We start from the raw sequence: 19,317 nt of genomic DNA, 5'->3' as shown, positions 1-19,317 counted from the left end.
GTGGTGAAACCGTCACTGTCGTTGTTGTTGTTGATGTTTTCTTTTTTTTTTATCACATTACCATTTTTGCGGTTTTAGTGGTAACAACGGTCGTCGAACGAATCGCAACCGACCGACGGGGCACCGTCCTCCACCGCCACATGTGATCGTGTGATTATTATTATTATTACTATTATTTTAATACTTTTTTTTGCATATATTTTTTTTCTAATTTTAAAAACATCAATTTGGGTTTTAATTATCAAATTTTTTTTTAAATCTTTATTTCACTCAAGTTCGAAGTCTTCGGATAGTTGCCATCAAACGATAACATTATTCTTGACATTTTACTTTCACTAAATACACACATTAACATGTATATATAATTAGTACACGTTTTTGTGTTCGTACATGCGCAACATATATTTCGTTGATACATAAATTTATTTTCCGCGATCAGTGCCAAAACACGGTAAGTTGACAGTGCTCATCGTAATGTTCCGAACAACAAATTTTTATGTTGAGGTCAACTAACTTACATTAATAATACTATATTCGTTTGTTGTTCTTGATTGGTAGAAATGGACCGAAAACCATCATCTTACAGATCGCGTCAAGCGTCGTCCAAACCATCAGACCCTAGTTGTGTGATATGTTTTAAAATGCAATCAATTTATTCAATTGGTACGTGCGATCATCCTGTGTGCTACGAGTGTTCAACTACCATGCGAGTGCTCTGCGATCAAAAGGAGTGTCCGATTTGCAGGCGAATACTGACCAAGGTTTTTAATACAATATATTATTCTTAACGTTTAATAAAATGATAACTATGGTATTGTTCAACTGTTCTAATAAATATTAAAATGTTAAGATACTTACTATTTACTATTTTGAGTTCAGACTTATATGAGCCTTATCAGTTATAATAATAATATGTATATGTCTTTTTTTAACACAACTAAAATTAATAGTAGACATCTGCAGAAGTTTTTAATGTTGATAGAAAAATATACACAAAATAAAAATGAATATGTTGAGTCTCAATGCTATCTACTTAATAATAATAGATAATTTACTGAATAAATAAAATGAAATAGTAATACTTTTTACATTGAGAGTATTTTAGACAAATAATTTGAATACTCGTCTTAAACATACAATATTTGATAATTTATTTTCAGCATCTAACTATTACTGTGAATTAAAAAGGTATTTTTTTTTCTTGTAATTCACTCTCTAGTTACTATATAATTTTTCTTAATAAAGCCTACAAAAAAGTTTATTGCTTGTCCTAATTCTCTTGGTCTGAACTGTAAATGTTTAAACTAAAATACTGATGTTAATAAATTATAATGCTGTGTAGTTTAGAAAAACGTTTATGAATAATCTATATTAATAAATACCTTATTTTTAATTGAAAATCCTACATCTTAACAACAAAAATGGATTCTGCTAAACATAAATATTTCCTATTGTATGTCTATAATAAAGAGACAAAACATGTGGGTGTAATATCTTTTTAAGAACCTTTATTAAGTTAAGTATATTTTAATTATTTATTATTTTAGGTAGGTACTTGTCACTAACCTGATTACACTATCCATCTTCACCAATTTTGTAAGACCTTCATATAAATTTCAACTATGGTTATTTAGATTAACAATGTTAATAGTATTATAACATAAATATACAATCGATAATTTATATTTCATTGTTTGTACTATAATAATTGTTCATCAGTATGAATGATAGGTACTATTTTAATTTTAATTTTGACAACCAGAATAAACTTATTCTCACTGAAATTTCTGTTTAATGTAATGCCAATGTGTACTACTCATTACCATACTAATAAATATCATCATAAAACTGTATTCTTTCACTTTAAGACAATTAACAACAATATTTTTATTGCATTTAAATTTAAAGTCAATTCTAAGAATGCGATTGGTATGGTCATAGAAAACCATTTTTTAACATATATGTATAATATATGAAATTTAAACTAAGTATATAGTGCATCAAAATGTCATCAAATCAGAAATCACTGATTAAAATTAAATTTTGTTATTAAAATGTGCTATATGATATAACTGTCATAAAATTTAAATTATGGAGTAATAAAAGTATACAATACATAAAATAGCCTTATCAATATTATTTACATATACCTTGTTCTATCAACTAAATTCTATAACTTTTTACATTTTTAATCTAGCTTGAAATCTTCATTTATGTAGTAGACATAAATAATTGATAAGATATGTTCCAAACATTTGTTTAGTTATATAAAAAATTAAAAAAATATTAAAAACTTTGAATACATTTCTATAAATTACTATGATCATAATACATACACAGTTGATTTAAATTGTACCTAAGTATAATACATTTATGTTAAAAACCAAAAGATACTATTAGTAATGTTCTTATATATATTTATATATTTTTTAAGTGTATGTAACTATAAAATATGAAATGTATTGTAAACTAATGCGAGTATGACTCCCTTTCCAAAATGGCTTGTCTGAAGCAATGTGCCTTTTGACTGAACGACCAACTCGTATGCAAGGACACACAGCAGTCAGAGCATTACTAGTACAGAATTGCCTAGCCTTTTATTTTACTTAATTAAAACTAACCAATAAAGATTATATTTTTGTATTAAAGTTAATTTGTTCAAATATATGAATCCGTAATACTTAACTTTTAAGTTATTTTTATTTTTTTTACAGGTCATTTTTACAAAAGATGAGTTGGATTTGTTTAAAAATTTGGATGATCGTTCATATCCCCGATATAACAAAAAGTATGGCATTGCATTTGGTGATCTTTCTGTGGAAAATTCATTTGACCAATTATTGCGTTGCTACTGTACAAAATGTTACGACCATCCAGAGTTCATTTCATTTGAACAATTATCTACTCACATGGAACGAAACCATCGTCTTTATGCTTGTCGCCTCTGTGTGAACAATTTAAAGGTGATTTAAATTTAAAATCAATTTAATTTACTATTTCTTTGTATTAATGAATTTAATCCACCTATATTGGATTATCAACAGTTCTATGGATCTATTGATTTTACAATAATGCATGTTTTTATTCTATCTGTCATCACCTTTTTGAGCAGTTAAAATTAAGTAGGGAGACAAAATTGATTTTATTTTTAGTTATAATCAAAATTTAATAACTGTAGAAACTTTAAATTTATGTAGAATACTTATATTAGGAGTTTACTAGACATAATTTTCTTAATATTTTCACTCTTTTTGTGCTATTTATTGATATTATTTAAACATTTGACTGAAGTATTTTTTTTATTTATGTATAATACGATTTTTTTTTTAGTAAAAAAAAAGCTTGAAAATACAAATAATTAAAGATTTCTTAATTATTGTCCATATTCTAATTACAAAATATCAAATTGTTCTATATAAGATTTAAAAATTCAAAATTTTTTTACATGTATTCTTCAAAATTAAAAAACTATGCTAATCATTATTTAGTATAAAATTCATAAAATATTAAATGTTTAAAATTTAATATAAGCTTCCAATAAGCTAATTATATAAGTTTCTTTTACAAAAATTATGAAAAACCATCGAGTGCATTTCCACAAATATTTTTATGAATATTAAAGTTTAAATTTTATCAAAATTAGATGATCATACCTAAAATAGCAATTATAGTATTTTATTTTGAATTCAATTAATAATATAACTTGTAGAAACTTGAAACATTATACTGTTGCATAAATTATTATTTATTAATTTATTATGCTATGAAAATTATAAAAATTTTGGATTCAATTTAAGCTTATGATAGACTTTTCAAATTTTTATTGACCATATTCTATTAGTAGGAAGTAAAACAAATTACTATAATAATTATATAAATATGATAAAATAAACGTAATATATTATGCTGATTGCTGACCGACCGTCCCCATTTGAAATTGTTTTTCATATGCAATTATTTATCATTAAATTCAAATTTAACACATTCATTTGACAAGTTACACTCGACCAACTGTAAACAGCAGAGCGAATACCTACTTCCCTCTATTTTATAATATAATAATAAGTTAATTTGTAATTGTATATTTGCTTTAATCATAATAGATATTTCCAAGCCAGAGACGTTGGTATAATTTCGATGAGTTAGTTAGACACGAAGAATATGGAGACCCCGATAATACATCTCACCGTGGCCATCCTAAATGTCAATTTTGTAATGTTCGTTACTTAGACAAGGACGAACTTTATAAACATCTAAGGAAGGAGCATTTCTATTGTCATTTTTGCGATGCTGATGGTATTCAAGACTACTACATGTGTGTATTCATTTATTTATATAAATAAATAGACCTGACCTAACCTAACACATTTTTACGCATTCCCTAACCAAAATGTTTCTATTTTTTTACAGGTCATATGAATGGTTGAGAAAGCATTATTACAACAATCACTACCTTTGCGAAGAGGGAAATTGTGTTAATGAACAATTTACATCAGTTTTTCGTACCTCGATTGACTTACAAGGTATATATTAGTAATATGAAACTAATCGTTTTGCCCATTGAAATTTGTTGAATATTATTCATGTTCTTTTGTCTTTGCATAATAGCTCATAAAGCGCAAACACACAGCAGGGATCTAGGAAAACAAGGATACAAAGAAGCACGTACTTTAAAACTTGAATTTAACTTGAGACCACGACACTTTCCGGCAGTTGAAGCTGGCAGACCTAACCAATACCAACCTCCACGACAACCGCCCCGTCAACCTACATCTGATAATCTGTGAGTATTATATGTACACAGTATTCAATTTAACCATCTACAGTCTACACTATAATTTTCTGAGTATTAAATTAAATTAAAAACGATCGAGAATTATTTGCGTACTCAATTAAATAGATCAATTTTTTCAAATAAATTTAATAATGTTGCAACACTTGTTTAAAAATAATATCACAATTATTTTTGTGCAGTTACAACAACAACAACAACAACAACTATTCCGACAGTCACATGTTGCCGGCGACGTCATCGGATCGCGCCATCAATGTACGCAACACCGCAGATTTTCCATCACTGAACGGTCAGCACACGACGGTGCTACCATGTGCCCGCACTAAGAAACAAAATCAATCAGTAAACACACAAGACTTGCATTCGTTTCCGGCCTTGGGACAGGATCCGCAGCCGCCAGTGGCACCAAAGGCCCAGAAACCGGCGATGAATAGCATCCGAATGGCCGCGGTGTTGAAAAAACCAGCGGAACCTCCTAAACTGGACCGAAACAAAGACGCTAAGGTGCCTTCAGGCCCACGATTGCCCAATCAAGCCAAGGACTTTCCGTCATTGGACGGCAATCACAACCACCAGCCACAGCAGCAGCAAAACTTGCAACACCCAAGATTGAGCGCCAATAAAGAGATGGCGGCGACCAGCAGTTCAGGCAGCGGAAGTTGGGTGTCTAAAGCAAAAACGGGCAACGAAAACGACAAGAAAAAGGTGAAAAAAGAACCGCCAGCCATTAAGAAAAAAATTGCTGAGGCGCCAAAAGTACCAGGCCCGTCGGACTTTCCGAATTTGAACAAAAAATATGAACCATCCAAGAGCAACCTAGCCAAGTTAGGTGGCAATAAAAAAAAAACAGATAACTCGAAGAAAACCGCGTCGGTAGAAAACAATGTCAACGGAAGTGGTATCGTTCAAAACGGTAAAAAAAACCCTCCGACCGTGGACAACAACGGTAGTAATAAGGAAAATGTCAACAAACCCAATAACAAAATTGTTAACGCGGTGCAGATGTGCAACGGTGGTGCGGCCGGTGACGTGTCTTGTAAGACCTCAACCGCGACAACTTCAACGAATAATAAGATGGTCAAGAATGAAGTGATTAAGTCCGTCACATCGGCCCCGGTCGAACAACCTAAGAGAGAGCCGTCTAAAAAGAAAGAGCCTGCTACAGTCGGCCGAACGTCGGCGCAACCTGACGAAGAATCCGTTTCAGATACCAACAACCCAAAGGACAAAAAAAAGAGGAAAAAGAACGAAAACCGAGGAGAGCAACAACAACAACAACCAACTTCATCGGTCGGGCACCAACAGCAAGAAAATCACCATCAGCAACAGTTGCGTAACAATCACATCAAAACATTGACGCCGAAAATACCGCCGGGATTCGAGAACACGTACCACCAACAGCAGCAACAGGTCAGAGCACCCCCCGGGCTGTCCGGTAACCGCGGTCCATCTTCCGCAGCTCAAAACCACCACATGATCAAAGCGCCGCCCGGTCTGTCTTTGACAGACAGCGGTGGCGGTGGTAAATCATTCGAGTACTTGCATCCGGCCGATTCATCCGTCCGAAACAAAGTACTCATCAACAACCTGATGGCCGCGCTCATACCTGCTCGCGACGAACGTTTCGACACGTTTGAGAAGTTCAAAGAAATGTCCACGTTGTTTCGCAAACACGTCATTACCGCGTTTGATTTTTATTCATACTGCGTCGAAGCACTTGCCCCACACAGCTTCGAGTCCGTCTTCCAGGAACTTGTGTTACTGTTACCCGACATCCAAAAGCAGCGGGTACGTACTTACGTAATCACAAGTCTCAAATGTTCCATTGCCACGCCTTTATCTAGCTTTTAATGTCTTCTTTCTTAGACTCCTTTACATATTGATTTTATAATGATTCGTGTGCATTTTTTTTTTATCAATAGATATTTCGTTTTGCCATTTTAATTTCACATTAAAAAACCTGAGTTACTACTCCTTGACCCTTGTGACTGATAGGTGATATAAGTACATTACTCAACCGATTTCGCATTATAGACAATAATACCTAGTTGGCCCCTATCAATCGATGAATTAAATAACTATGTCAACATAGCGTTATATATAGCAACAACGTTTAAAAATTTTCATTGAACTTTAACTTTTTCATTCGTTGTTTTATAATAAGAGTTTTTGTTAAACTGTTCCTGTCCACTAACAACAAGAACGTAGTATAATTACATTACGCGTTTTTACGATCGTCATAACGATTTCTCGTTACAATACTTGAATTGCCCCTAGAAAACGATGAATTATATAATTATGTTCATCCATCTTGTTAGGTTAGGTAACATTATTCAATGTGTTTCTAAGCAATAGAGATAATATATAGGGACATATGCTATGTTCAATACCGACTTTTGTTTGTATCTGCTACCTTTTATCACAGAAATTATTTATGAATGTTTTAAATTAGAATTTTGACAAATTTGTTTCTACTATAAATTTTAATGTGTAAAATCATCGAACTATTTTAGTTTTTTTTTGTGTAGATTAGATTAATCAAAGTAAAAGATTCCACTGTTACATTATCAATTCTATACTCAAATTTTCAAAATATTTATATTTTAAGTTATTTATAAGCGAATGAAGTTTTCTTATTATCACCTATATTTTTTTTTTTAGTGGTAAATGGTAATTAACTGTTAAACTTCTGTAAAATTTGATTAGACTTAGGCAAGAAAACTGAAAATTGACTATAAAATCCCTCATATTTTGTTTTTTTGCAATTTAAAAATATAGAGGCATGATTTTTACATAAGCGTTTAAAATTTAATACAAGAACCTCGTAACCTGAAAGTAGTTTTTACTGAAACCTAATGTTCTAAAATATATTACAATCATTTTTCTTTATAGGTGTTTGTTGTTCACATTTTTACACGATTGAATACTTTAAAATGTTACTTAAAATATTATATTTTACTATATGCGATGACATTTCCAAAGATTAACTTTAAGCTATTGATTATTTATATATTAGTAATGCACTAATATTAAATTAAATTACCATAATATAACAAAAATACATAAGATAAAATAAATGTAGTAATATAGATAACCGTCTCCGGTCAGAATCGCTTTTCATATCCAGTGATTGCAGTGTTTGTATTTAAATTTAACATAGTATATATAACAGTGAGAATTAGGTACTTGATTAGAAAATGCACCGGACTCCGACTGAAGCAGAACAGCCCAATTTTTTTTCTCTGAATATATAATAATATATACTATAAATATTAATTTAATCAGTTTCTTTTTTTTTTATATACTTTTTAAGGAATTACTGTACATCTACAACCGAAACAGTAGACACGAGATGACCGTAGAAGTGTGCAAACACTGTCGTCAAGTGTTAAGAGCCAATGACTTGGAATCCCATATGTCCGTTCACGGTACGACCGCGCGCAGTTGAAATGAAACTGATCCGTTTGTGTCTGTATAGCACAAATCGAATCGTCAACGTCAATCATGCCTCCAAATTGTAATTATTAAACCACCATCATTATATTCTAATTTTATTGTAAACTTTTTAAATTGCGCACGCGCATGGGTGTGAAAAATATCAAAAATATTATCTTTATACATATAATTAACTTTTTTGTTGTTCTTTTTTTGTAATTATTTATTATTATTATTTAATTACTTGTGTAATCGATATTAATTTCTAAAGAGAGCTAAGTTTAGTGTTAAACATTTTTGAAAACATTATTAACAATAATATGTTTTCAAAGCTCAATGTGCTTGTTAAGTTTATATTCGTATATATTATTTACCTATTATTATTATTATTATAAACTATTTGTCGTCTGTTCAAATATTTACAATAAGAAAATAATATTAAAAAAAAATTAACATCGTCCGCCATTTAAAAATTGACGATTAAAGTGAAATATATTATCATGCTACGATTTATACATCGTAAAATATCTTATATTTTATGTATCATGGAACTACACAATTATATAATAACAGTAATAATAATACTAATAACAATATATTGTGTATATGGGCGGGTCGTGGTGTTTACTCGATTTAGCTCGGATCGTATACTTGTATCATGTATGTGTATTTTGTATCATGTAGTAGTTAATCGTTTTTAATACGATATAATACACACTATACATATTATTATATAAGTTTATTATTATTTTATTATGTACATCCGATTACTTTCTGTGGGTACAGATGTCATGTATTGTTTTTAATTTTAGCGTAAGGAGAACACATTGCATATTAATATATTATTATTATGCTGTTTTCGGTCGATCAGACAATAACATTATACTACCTAGACTGTAATAAAATAAAAATAAATGTGTATTTGTAAAATAGCGAGCTTATACAATTTTTTAAATTGCATTCATTAGATATTTTTACTCTATTCAGTCTATTCTACCAAAATTACCATGTTGGCATGTGATCATGGTAGCAACCTATTCATGTCACATTGCAAAACATAAAGTAATAATTATCGGTTACTACAACAAACGGGGGAAGTGAAAACGTAGTTCTGACACATTTATGGAAAATGTAATGATATATTAGATACTGTGATTATGTTATTATTATCATTTTTGGTATTCCTATAAAACTGTTTTAAAGACATTTATTTCCATCACGTGCAATTACGCCGTTTAGATAAGGGAAATGTCAGATGGGAACATTGGCACTAGTATTTTCACTTTTCTTATCGACCTTCCATCGAATTTTCAAACGTGCCAATGACCTATAAATAGTAAATATTCGAAATAATACATTTTCAATTTAGTATTAAAATTCCGAATCCTAGATTTAACATTAATCACATTATAATATTACTATAAATGCTATTTTTAACCTTCAAGATAAAATATTATAGAGGTATTAGCTATAATACTATAATATCGTTATAATAGTTGACGACATGAAAATTGATCAAAACTATTTAATTCGTATTTAAAATAAATTGTATAGGTTATATATGTAAAGCTTTTGTTATCACAGGAATTTTTGACACGTGTAGTTTATTTTTATCATTTTAGTTATACGTTCAATTATATCGAGTGATCCATAGAACGTATTACTTCAAAAAATATCAACGGTTTTTATAATATTTTTTTTTAATTATGAATGAGTATATCTTAAAGCTTATGAATTATGAGTATCTTAAGTTTTTATATATTGAGTGGAATGGTTTATGGTACATAGGGATATTCGAGGTATTCTCCAAAATGTTACTACTCGGCTCGTCAAAACTGAAAACACTTGTTTCAAATTTGATTTTGAGTGATCGAAATACGCGGAATACCTTATGTAGTAACCCGGTTTTTCCTTGTACATTACCTTGAGCTAATTAGGAAATATATTTTTATTTTTATTACTTTAGTACTATTTTATTGTTTTGTAAATTTCGTAAAAACGTTACGCGGTAAACACTAAATAAAAACTTTTTGAATATTTCCCTGTTTACGAAAACACGCTCGTGGGGACTACGCGTCTACGCCCATATATTTTGTTTAAAAAGGATGTGTTATTAATATTTTACTTCAAACTTATTATCGAATCAGACCTATGACAAGTGGACCTCGTCGTTAAATCGTATTAAGTCTATCTACCGAGACCTACTCACTACACCTTAATATTTACTGTGTACCTAGTTCAAGTTATCAAAAAGTGTTTACTCGTAAAGAAATGGTTCTAAATTAATTCAAAAAAATAAATCACTATACTTAATATTTTAGTATTGAATAACCACACATGCATCGAGTTTATAAAACATGGAACCGAACCAAATGATACTATAAATTATAAAACACAAAATTATGCTATTTTAATATGAATGTTGTTATATTTGTTAATTTATTATTTTATATATTTATTATATGTATAGAATCAATAAATTATGTGATTAGTATATATTGTTGTATTTATATTTAGGTACATTCACATTTTCTTTTACCAAATAAAAGGATGTTCCATATGTTCGATATTATTGAAGCAGCTGCCTTCAGAAATTATTTGACATTTAAAAAAATATATTTCAAATCGATTTTGAAATAGGAATTATTGTTTCCAATATTAAATATCAAATAGAAATAAAAAGGATACCAGGTTTTTCAATTTCAACAATAAATATGGCGCAAAGCACGACACATTTGACTAGCACACGACTATTCTCACAGTCACAAAGTCAATAAAATTGTTCAAAGAATTTAGGTATTGCGGTAAATTGTTGGTAAATTATTAATTCGCTAATGCTGTAGCCACAGTGAATGTAAGTTTTGTTTAAAAAATCAATTCAATAATAATTTTATAGGTATTATACATAAACATAATACAATAATTTAACATTTAATTTTCTTTTAGACAACAAAACTTATGAATTACATTGTGAACACTTATTTAAATAATGATGTATGAATATGTTTGATCGAAAAACATGGAACCAATTTTACACCGATAATATTACACGGACAATTAATGAACTAACAACTAACCATTTAGAAGGTGCGCTTTAAACCGATATATAGGTTGACTAAAGTAGGGTTGTCAAATTTTGAAATGTTCAAATCGAGAAATGAAATAGAATGACGAATGACATTTCTTTACGTAGCGCTTGTATGGAAATACATATATCCTTTTTTTATTTAAATATTTATTAATTAATACGAAGAAATACTATGAATTTTTTTATATTTTAAATTTATAATTATTATGTAATGATATAGTGTACATATTTTTTCTCGGCTTCTATAAACCGACACAGACTACAGGACTAAATAAATAACCGGCCGGACACTAGAACATGGCCTTAAAATCGTCCGGTCAAACCGAGACGAATGACAAGTCAAGACTAATATATATACCCACGCGTATATTGTCTCCATCTTACTGACGCACATCTATACTAACCCAAAATGAAGTTCAGCAGTTTCGATTTTTTGTTAAATTGAATATTATAGTGAATTCGTCTATTATCAAACTTAAAAGTAAAAACTTTATCCATCTACCTATTTTCATTAGACGTAGACAACATGTGTGAGTACGATGTCCTTTTAATTCGTGAAATACAAAATCAACAACAACATTTCTAAATTGATATTTTAAATCAAGTCAACTGCAATCCAAAAATCAATAAACAAAATTAAATTTTGTGAACTTGAAGAAACACTAACAACTGCATAGGAAAGATAGTACCAATTAATTAATATGAATATATAATCAAAATACCTAATAAATATACAGTAGAACATCGATTATCCAAACTTCTATTATACGAACTCTTCTCTATTATCCGAACGCCAATACGCTTGAATTGATGATCCAAACAAACCTATACCAATGGCAGTAACTGAGGGCATGATAATTTAGGGCCTTTAGTTAAAGTAAATTTAATTCCCGTGAAAAAAAATTGAATACCTAATTACTTTATTCAAATTAAATTAGTGTTAAATCTATGCGCAGTTTAGATATAAGCATGTTAGTTGACAAATTTGCCTAAAAAATGCTAGAAAATCGCAGAAATTTAAATAAAATAATTCAGTAAAATTTAGTTGTTTATACATTAAGTAATAACTGTGTAATATTAAATAAATATTGTTATTTTTTATTATAACAACATTTTAATTAAAATAAGTGATTTACCTTGGTATATCAGAATAATGTTTTTAAATTGATATACCTACCTAAACAATATTTTAGCGGCCCATTTTTGCAGTAGGCCCAATTTTTTTTTTATTACACCACTGGACCTATACCGATTCTATCATTTTTGTCACTATTAATTAATTATTAATACATTATGCGTACTTAAATATTATATTATGATAAATTGATACATTTTTGAAAAAATATAATCGTAAATATAAAATATGTAAATGTTTCTATTTAAATATAATAATGTAATAAGTAATATTATTCAATATATTAATTAAAACAAGTTCTACTGTACCTACAAATTAAAAGTTTTAATTATATAGGTATGATTTTGGTACATTAATATCCTACTTACTTGTGTTTGTAGTTGAAACTCTAATAACCAATTTTACTATAATAGGAATACACTTGACATTATTAATATATAATAAAAAAATATCATTGATTGACTACAATTATTAGATACAATAAAATACAATATTCACACAGAACATTTTGCGATATTATATTAATATGTCTAATGTAGGAACATGTAATATTTTTAATTCTGTTTGGGTAAATTTGTTTTTTAAATTACAGATAAAAGATAATGAATCTTTTAAAATAATGTATAGGTAGTTAAATACAAAACTTTGAATGAATATATTCTAAAATATGTACATTCTTACAACTGACAATTATGTATGTATTCTTAATCATTGTTTAAACAAATTTTGAAGACTCAAAATTGTTGACGATTTTTTTTCCACTAATATATTATTGCTAGTTTAAGGTTTTAAGTACTTAATAACATACATAATATATGCTAAATTATATGCATTTTTTTCATTACTGAATTACCTGTTAGTTTATTTAATGATTTTTTTATTGAACAGAAAGGCTTTTGCCAAATCGAAATCGGAAAATTAGGAATTGGTGAATTATAAGTTAGCAAATTGGTAAGTAGTCTGTGACATGTATTAAATTCACATATATAGGGCACTGAAACATGTTATGTTCAACTGTGTCTTAGAAGTTAGAGCTTATGCAGGCAGTTTGAGATTTTAGCTTTCTTCAATGAATGTTATCATGCTGATAGTACTTTAAGTGTCCATGTAAAATTAACACCTATGTGAGATGATATTGAGAGAGAGACTTCGAGATCCAAGTCCAACCAATCTACCAATTATTTGATTACACGGCAGACACATAAAGGGGTATTACATGAGTGCTGCTCAATGAATTAAAGTTGCTGTCATGGTTTGTAAATTAAGTATAGAATAAATACAAATATAATAATTAATAACAATAATTTAAAATTCAACAAAATGTATTTTTTTCTGGTACAATAATTGTATGTATGTTTGATAAAATCATCACAATAATTAATCGCAGATACAAAATAAACAAAGTAACCATGGCAAATACAAAATTACAAGAATTTATAAAATAAATATTTCAATAACATAAGTTATAAACTTATATGTTAAATAGTAAAAACATATATAATTGTATATATTGTATTGTATCAATTTTTTTTTTATATAAATATATAAAATGCAATTGAGAAAAAAAAATATATTTTTAATAACAACGTCTATACTATGTTAAATATTATGTATACACTTAACGTGATGTAAATAATCATAGTCTTCATATCTCTTAAATAATCTTTAGTAAAATATATATGATAAAAGTTAGAATGGTAGACAAACATAATAAAGAGAAACAAGTTTAAATGAACGTATGTCCATCTTTCATTGGAATTCTTTACTTATCAAGGAAATGGTTAAAATTATCACACATATCACTGTCCATATTAGAATGCACAGCGGCCAATATTTAGACTTAAACGGTGAGCAATAATCGTTCTTAATTGCAGCCACTTGTTGTGGAATTTCAGCACGTGCAGCCATAACCAATAATGCAGGGGTTGCATACTGAATACCAGTACCAGCATACACAGCGACGATCGAAACCTGCAAAATTAAAAATTATAATTTTAAAGGCTACACAGCCTCACTATTTTTGTTAAAGAGAATTCAGATAATTATGTATACTAAACCAATCATTTTTAATAAAAATAATAAATAATAATATAATTATTGGTATTTAGAAAGCAATTTTATCTGCAATACACTACAACGTCTATAACTATATACATGAAATAATTTGTATTTATGTTTTGTTTTAATTATTATGATGAGTTACTATATATGTAAATATTTATACAAATCAAGCGGAAGGGCACTCATAAATCTCCCTGATTTTGATAAAATGAACTCTCTTGTTTTCAAAATAATTCACAATTTATCTATTATAATTAATTTAAATTAAAACAAAATATTATATATTAGCAATGAATCTGTGTAAATATTAATTATTTTACTTCACTATATTATGAATATGATTATACTTAAAAGTTAAAACACATCTATATACCCTAAAACTATATTGTTTGTTAATACAGATCAGTGATTTTTAACCTTTTTGGTTCAGCGCCCTTTCACTGAAATAAGTAAAAAATTCTCATACAAATATGGACCAGTATTCTAAATTAAAAACTTAATTTAATATTTAGTAAATAAATGTTTTATTTAACTCAAATTTAACTATTCTGATTTCACTTGTGAAAGTATGTGTCATTGTACATTAATAAAATGTATTGCTCAAAAATAATTAAGCACTTACCAAAACTTCAAGGCGTGCCACAAAAGCCGCTAGTAGCACAGGTGTTATTAAAGAGAACAGTGGTATAACTATTCGCTTCCAGATCCAATGTGCATCACTTGGAAGAAACATCACCTACGACAAAAATATATACATTACTTAGATGAGTATATATGATCAGCTAACAAAAATTATTTTTTAATAGATTAACTTTACAGTTATATGAACTTAATATGTATTAGCTTATAGTTTTACATTCTTATAATTATATATAATCAATTGGTAATATTAATGTTACAAATATTTTTTATAATTAATATTATACGACATAATTGTTGACTTTATGGATTAAACTTTAATCATATTAATATAAATTAAAATAAATAAATCTTGTGCTTACTTGGATATTATTTCTTAATGTAATTGCAATCACTGGAAAACTAATACTGATTGTAAGTACAGGAAAAAGAACTAATATTGAATCAATCAATCTATAAAATAATCCAGTATCTTGTGATGGTGTGAAATTAATGGTATACAATTCATTTACTTTTGGGAAAGCAAAAATACCCGTCATACACAGACACATAAGCAATGTGTAAACTAACAAGAAGTTAGCTGCCACTTTTAGCAATATTTTGTTTTTATTTTTGATAGGTGAAATTACTGATGGGATTGAATGATGACACATAAACGCATAAATTGAAGCACCTATTAATTGTGGCATAGCAATAAAGTTTGCTGCTGGTGGAGATCCATGCTTTTGAGTTGGAGACATCAGTCGCATTGTTGCTAAAACGATCATTGTAATAATAGCTAAAAAAAAAAAAGAATAGATAGATACAAATAGATCAATTTTAAAGAATTACACTAAAAACCAAAGGTAAAAATATATACTGTATGTGTAAAATAAAACTTACCAATGATACGCATGAAGAAACTTACAACTTGTAAGTACTTAGTCTTTTGGGCATTAAAAAATGTGAATGGTCCTATTATAAAGATATACAGCATCTATTTTTAACAATTATTGTAGTATTAATACCTATTATTTATGTAAAATTATTATTATATAATTGCATACATACCAAATAGCTTAAATAAATTTCATGTTTAGTATAAGAAGAATTGTCCCAACATAGATCTGACTTATTAGCAGAATTATTATTTAATTTGTGATCGCTAAATAGTTTAATAAATTCAATATAATATTAAACAATTATTTTAATTAAAAAACGGACAATTTACCATGTAAAGTCTACAAGTGATTGTCCAATTGCCTTATAGTAAATTGCTAAATCACCAAATAAATAGCCACTGATGGAAAAGAAAAATATCACTTTAGCAAATGGAGGCAATAGTACAGTTACCATTTCACCCTGAAAAAATTAAATATTAAAAACTTTAAAGTGATGTACAAAAACAATACTTGGATATATATTTTACCATTTCTATTCTATTATCAAGTGAAAGTAATTCAACAGATTCAGGAGGAAAGTCCATTAAAGAACCTAAAATAGAATAAAATAAAATTAATAAATGTTGTAGTATATTATTAAAGGTGTAATATTTGTTTAAAAGAATAATTCCAATAACAGATAAAAATAATTGGAATAGCTAATTTATAATAATATAACATTTACCAATGACTATTCTAAACATTAAGAGGAGTCAACTCACTATTCATTTTCTGTGTTCAACGCACATGCAACATAGCAAAATTTTCATTTAGAAGACCCAACCTAGTGTTGTTAGCTTTAATACTTGAGTGAATTGACCCATTACACAGCTTAAGTTAAGCACATTATATGGGTTTGTTTATTATTGTTTTTTTTAGGATATTGAAATGCGTATACAGGTTATGATAACCTGTATAGGTTACGAGTATATAAAATATTACAATCTTGTAATTCTCATTTGGCATAAAAATATAAAGAACGTAAAAAAATCCAATGTACAAACACAAATAATATTTTTAATGAAAAGTGTTATAATAGATCAATTCACTTTAATATTTTTAATATTAAAGCTAATAATACAAGGATTGATTCTTCTTTTGTATTAGCTACGCTCTATGTTGTTTTCCTTCAAATTACTATGTTGTGCTTGGGTGAAAAAGAGAAAATAAATAGTACGTAAAAAATATTTTGTTTACAATTATTATTAACATTGTAATAATACAATAAAAATAATAATTAAAATTTGAATATGATAAAAATTGTATTATTTTAATCATTTTTTACTTAAATGGGGTAAATAACAAAAAATATTCATTATTTATTATAACTTTATTAAATTAATATTGACTTTGTAATTGCCAAATTTTCTGAATAGTGATAATAAATAATAAATAAATAAACTATAGTAATTCAATAATATCATAACGTTTGAATGCTTATTAAAATAAAATCCAATTTTATAAATGAAATGTTCATCATTTAATGGTATACCTACTGTGTAGTGTATAATTATAAATTAATAAATATAATTGTATTAAGTATGTTGCATACTGGATGTAGGTAATACTGAATTGTCGAAAATAGGAGATTCATTTTCACTGTTATAACTATCTGTGCTAGCATTTGAAATTCTGTCATAGTTAACTGATGCAACTTGTGGCATCATGTCTTTATGCTGAAAAAATAATAAAATATTAAAAAGAAAACAATTTTCATAGTAAAAACAGTGACATAGCATAAGTCTTATAAGGATCTTCAATTGTATACAACCTTGATGGTAATCTAAGTAAAAATATAAATTATAGCTCAGAATATTTTACTTACCGATTTCAATATCCTGGTAACACTTTTCATCATTTGTAATTTACGAAGTTGTGTTATAGAATTTGTAATCGTGATAGCTTCTATAATGAACGAGAATGTAATGTAACTGAAAAATAAATACATATTATTCAATCAGTTTTAAACATAACAATTAGAAACCATTGTATTACCTAAAAAAGGCCAGAATAGCAATAAATAAACTACTCAAAAGCCATCCTGATTCTTGAACAACACCTGGTAATGTCAGTGAACCCGGCCCAATAATCAGGTTAAAAACAAAAATCAAACCAATCTGGGAAGAAATGGGTATTGATTAATATTTTTTACAGGTAATGATTAACAAAATAATTGCTTACAAGTGTCGAGTATTGGGAACTCATGGTTTCGTTTTGTATGCAATGGTACCACTATATTATTATGCCTATAATATTTACAGTTACGATCTTATGTGACAACAACGAAAAGCGACATTGCACACAACTCGTCTGCAACAAAATAAAAAACCAAAATGTTGTCACTCACAATATGTACAAGACGAACGACTGTAATGTTGCACAGAATTTCAATAATGTAAATTAATGTATTATAATACATAAAAAAAATAATCATAAGTCACCTACTCTCTACTTACCTCACATTACCTAGCGCCGATTTGTAACGACAAACGAATATGACCGTGACGGGGAAACGCCAATGATGAATGTTTTAGAAGTCGACTACTACCAAAAATACGTCCTCGAACAACAACGGTAACGGTCTAATCTAATCTGTTCCGATTGGATTTTATTATTATTAATTATTTTTATTACTATTATTATTTATTATATTATTTTAACAACTCACTACTGTTTGATATGTATAATATCGAGAGATGGCCGTAAAGAGGAAACAAAGACGTACAAATGATCATCGTGGTCGGAGGCCCCTATGATGAAACCATTCGTACCGCGTTATTGTCAGAGTTCGGACGGAATTAAATTTGTTTATATTTCGATTATTGTTATTTCTATTGAGTTATAAAAACATTGGTATTTTTAGTGTGTTGACATAATAATGGCGTAAAATATTATTAAATCTTGTTAAAAGTAAAAACCGTTTTCGAGTGGAATCGGATATCAGATATCAGACTCGTAAATCACCGTCGGAAACCCAAGTCGTAGATAACACTATTTACGTACGGTGCTTATGCCTTATTGGGTGATCGTTTCTGCGACGCAGTGAACTACCTACTACAGTCGTCGAACACAATGACGCACGCTTTTGTTGTCATTGTACGAGATCGGTTTTTACGCTTTGTCACCAATAAATAGTCAGAACCACCTGCAGTTACTACTATCGTTGTAATCGTCGACCGTCCGCCGAATAATACGAAATAACATAATACTATTCGACGACATTCGTTTTTCTTCCGACACGTTT

The 19,317-nt window shown here is 28.4% G+C and overlaps 2 protein-coding genes across 2 annotated transcripts; one reads left to right on the top strand and one right to left on the bottom strand.

Moving 5' to 3' along the window:
- The first annotated feature begins 168 nt into the window (after positions 1-168).
- LOC113554179 (E3 ubiquitin-protein ligase ZNF598) lies at positions 169-8,425 on the top strand. Its single transcript, XM_026957912.1, has 8 exons — positions 169-451; positions 559-761; positions 2,715-2,963; positions 4,104-4,315; positions 4,411-4,523; positions 4,609-4,783; positions 4,975-6,583; positions 8,109-8,425. Exons 2-8 carry the CDS (start codon positions 561-563, stop codon positions 8,241-8,243), a joined length of 2,694 nt encoding a protein of 897 aa, XP_026813713.1. The 5' UTR covers positions 169-451; positions 559-560; the 3' UTR covers positions 8,244-8,425.
- Positions 8,426-13,843: 5,418 nt separating this feature from the next.
- On the bottom strand, positions 13,844-19,110 carry LOC113551986 (transmembrane protein 104 homolog). Its single transcript, XM_026954616.1, has 13 exons — positions 18,742-19,110; positions 18,530-18,665; positions 18,255-18,383; positions 18,069-18,190; positions 17,899-18,004; positions 17,626-17,749; positions 16,562-16,626; positions 16,364-16,494; positions 16,204-16,297; positions 16,036-16,129; positions 15,516-15,931; positions 15,137-15,250; positions 13,844-14,424 (listed from the first exon to the last, which is right to left on the bottom strand). Exons 3-13 carry the CDS (start codon positions 18,276-18,278, stop codon positions 14,203-14,205), a joined length of 1,512 nt encoding a protein of 503 aa, XP_026810417.1. The 5' UTR covers positions 18,279-18,383; positions 18,530-18,665; positions 18,742-19,110; the 3' UTR covers positions 13,844-14,202.
- Positions 19,111-19,317: the final 207 nt, after the last annotated feature.

The sequence above is a fragment of the Rhopalosiphum maidis genome, chromosome 2, assembly GCF_003676215.2.
Source record: "Rhopalosiphum maidis isolate BTI-1 chromosome 2, ASM367621v3, whole genome shotgun sequence".
Classification (NCBI taxonomy): domain Eukaryota; kingdom Metazoa; phylum Arthropoda; class Insecta; order Hemiptera; family Aphididae; genus Rhopalosiphum; species Rhopalosiphum maidis.
Note: the sequence above shows the minus strand (reverse complement) of the source record. Positions and strands in the feature narration are given on the sequence as shown.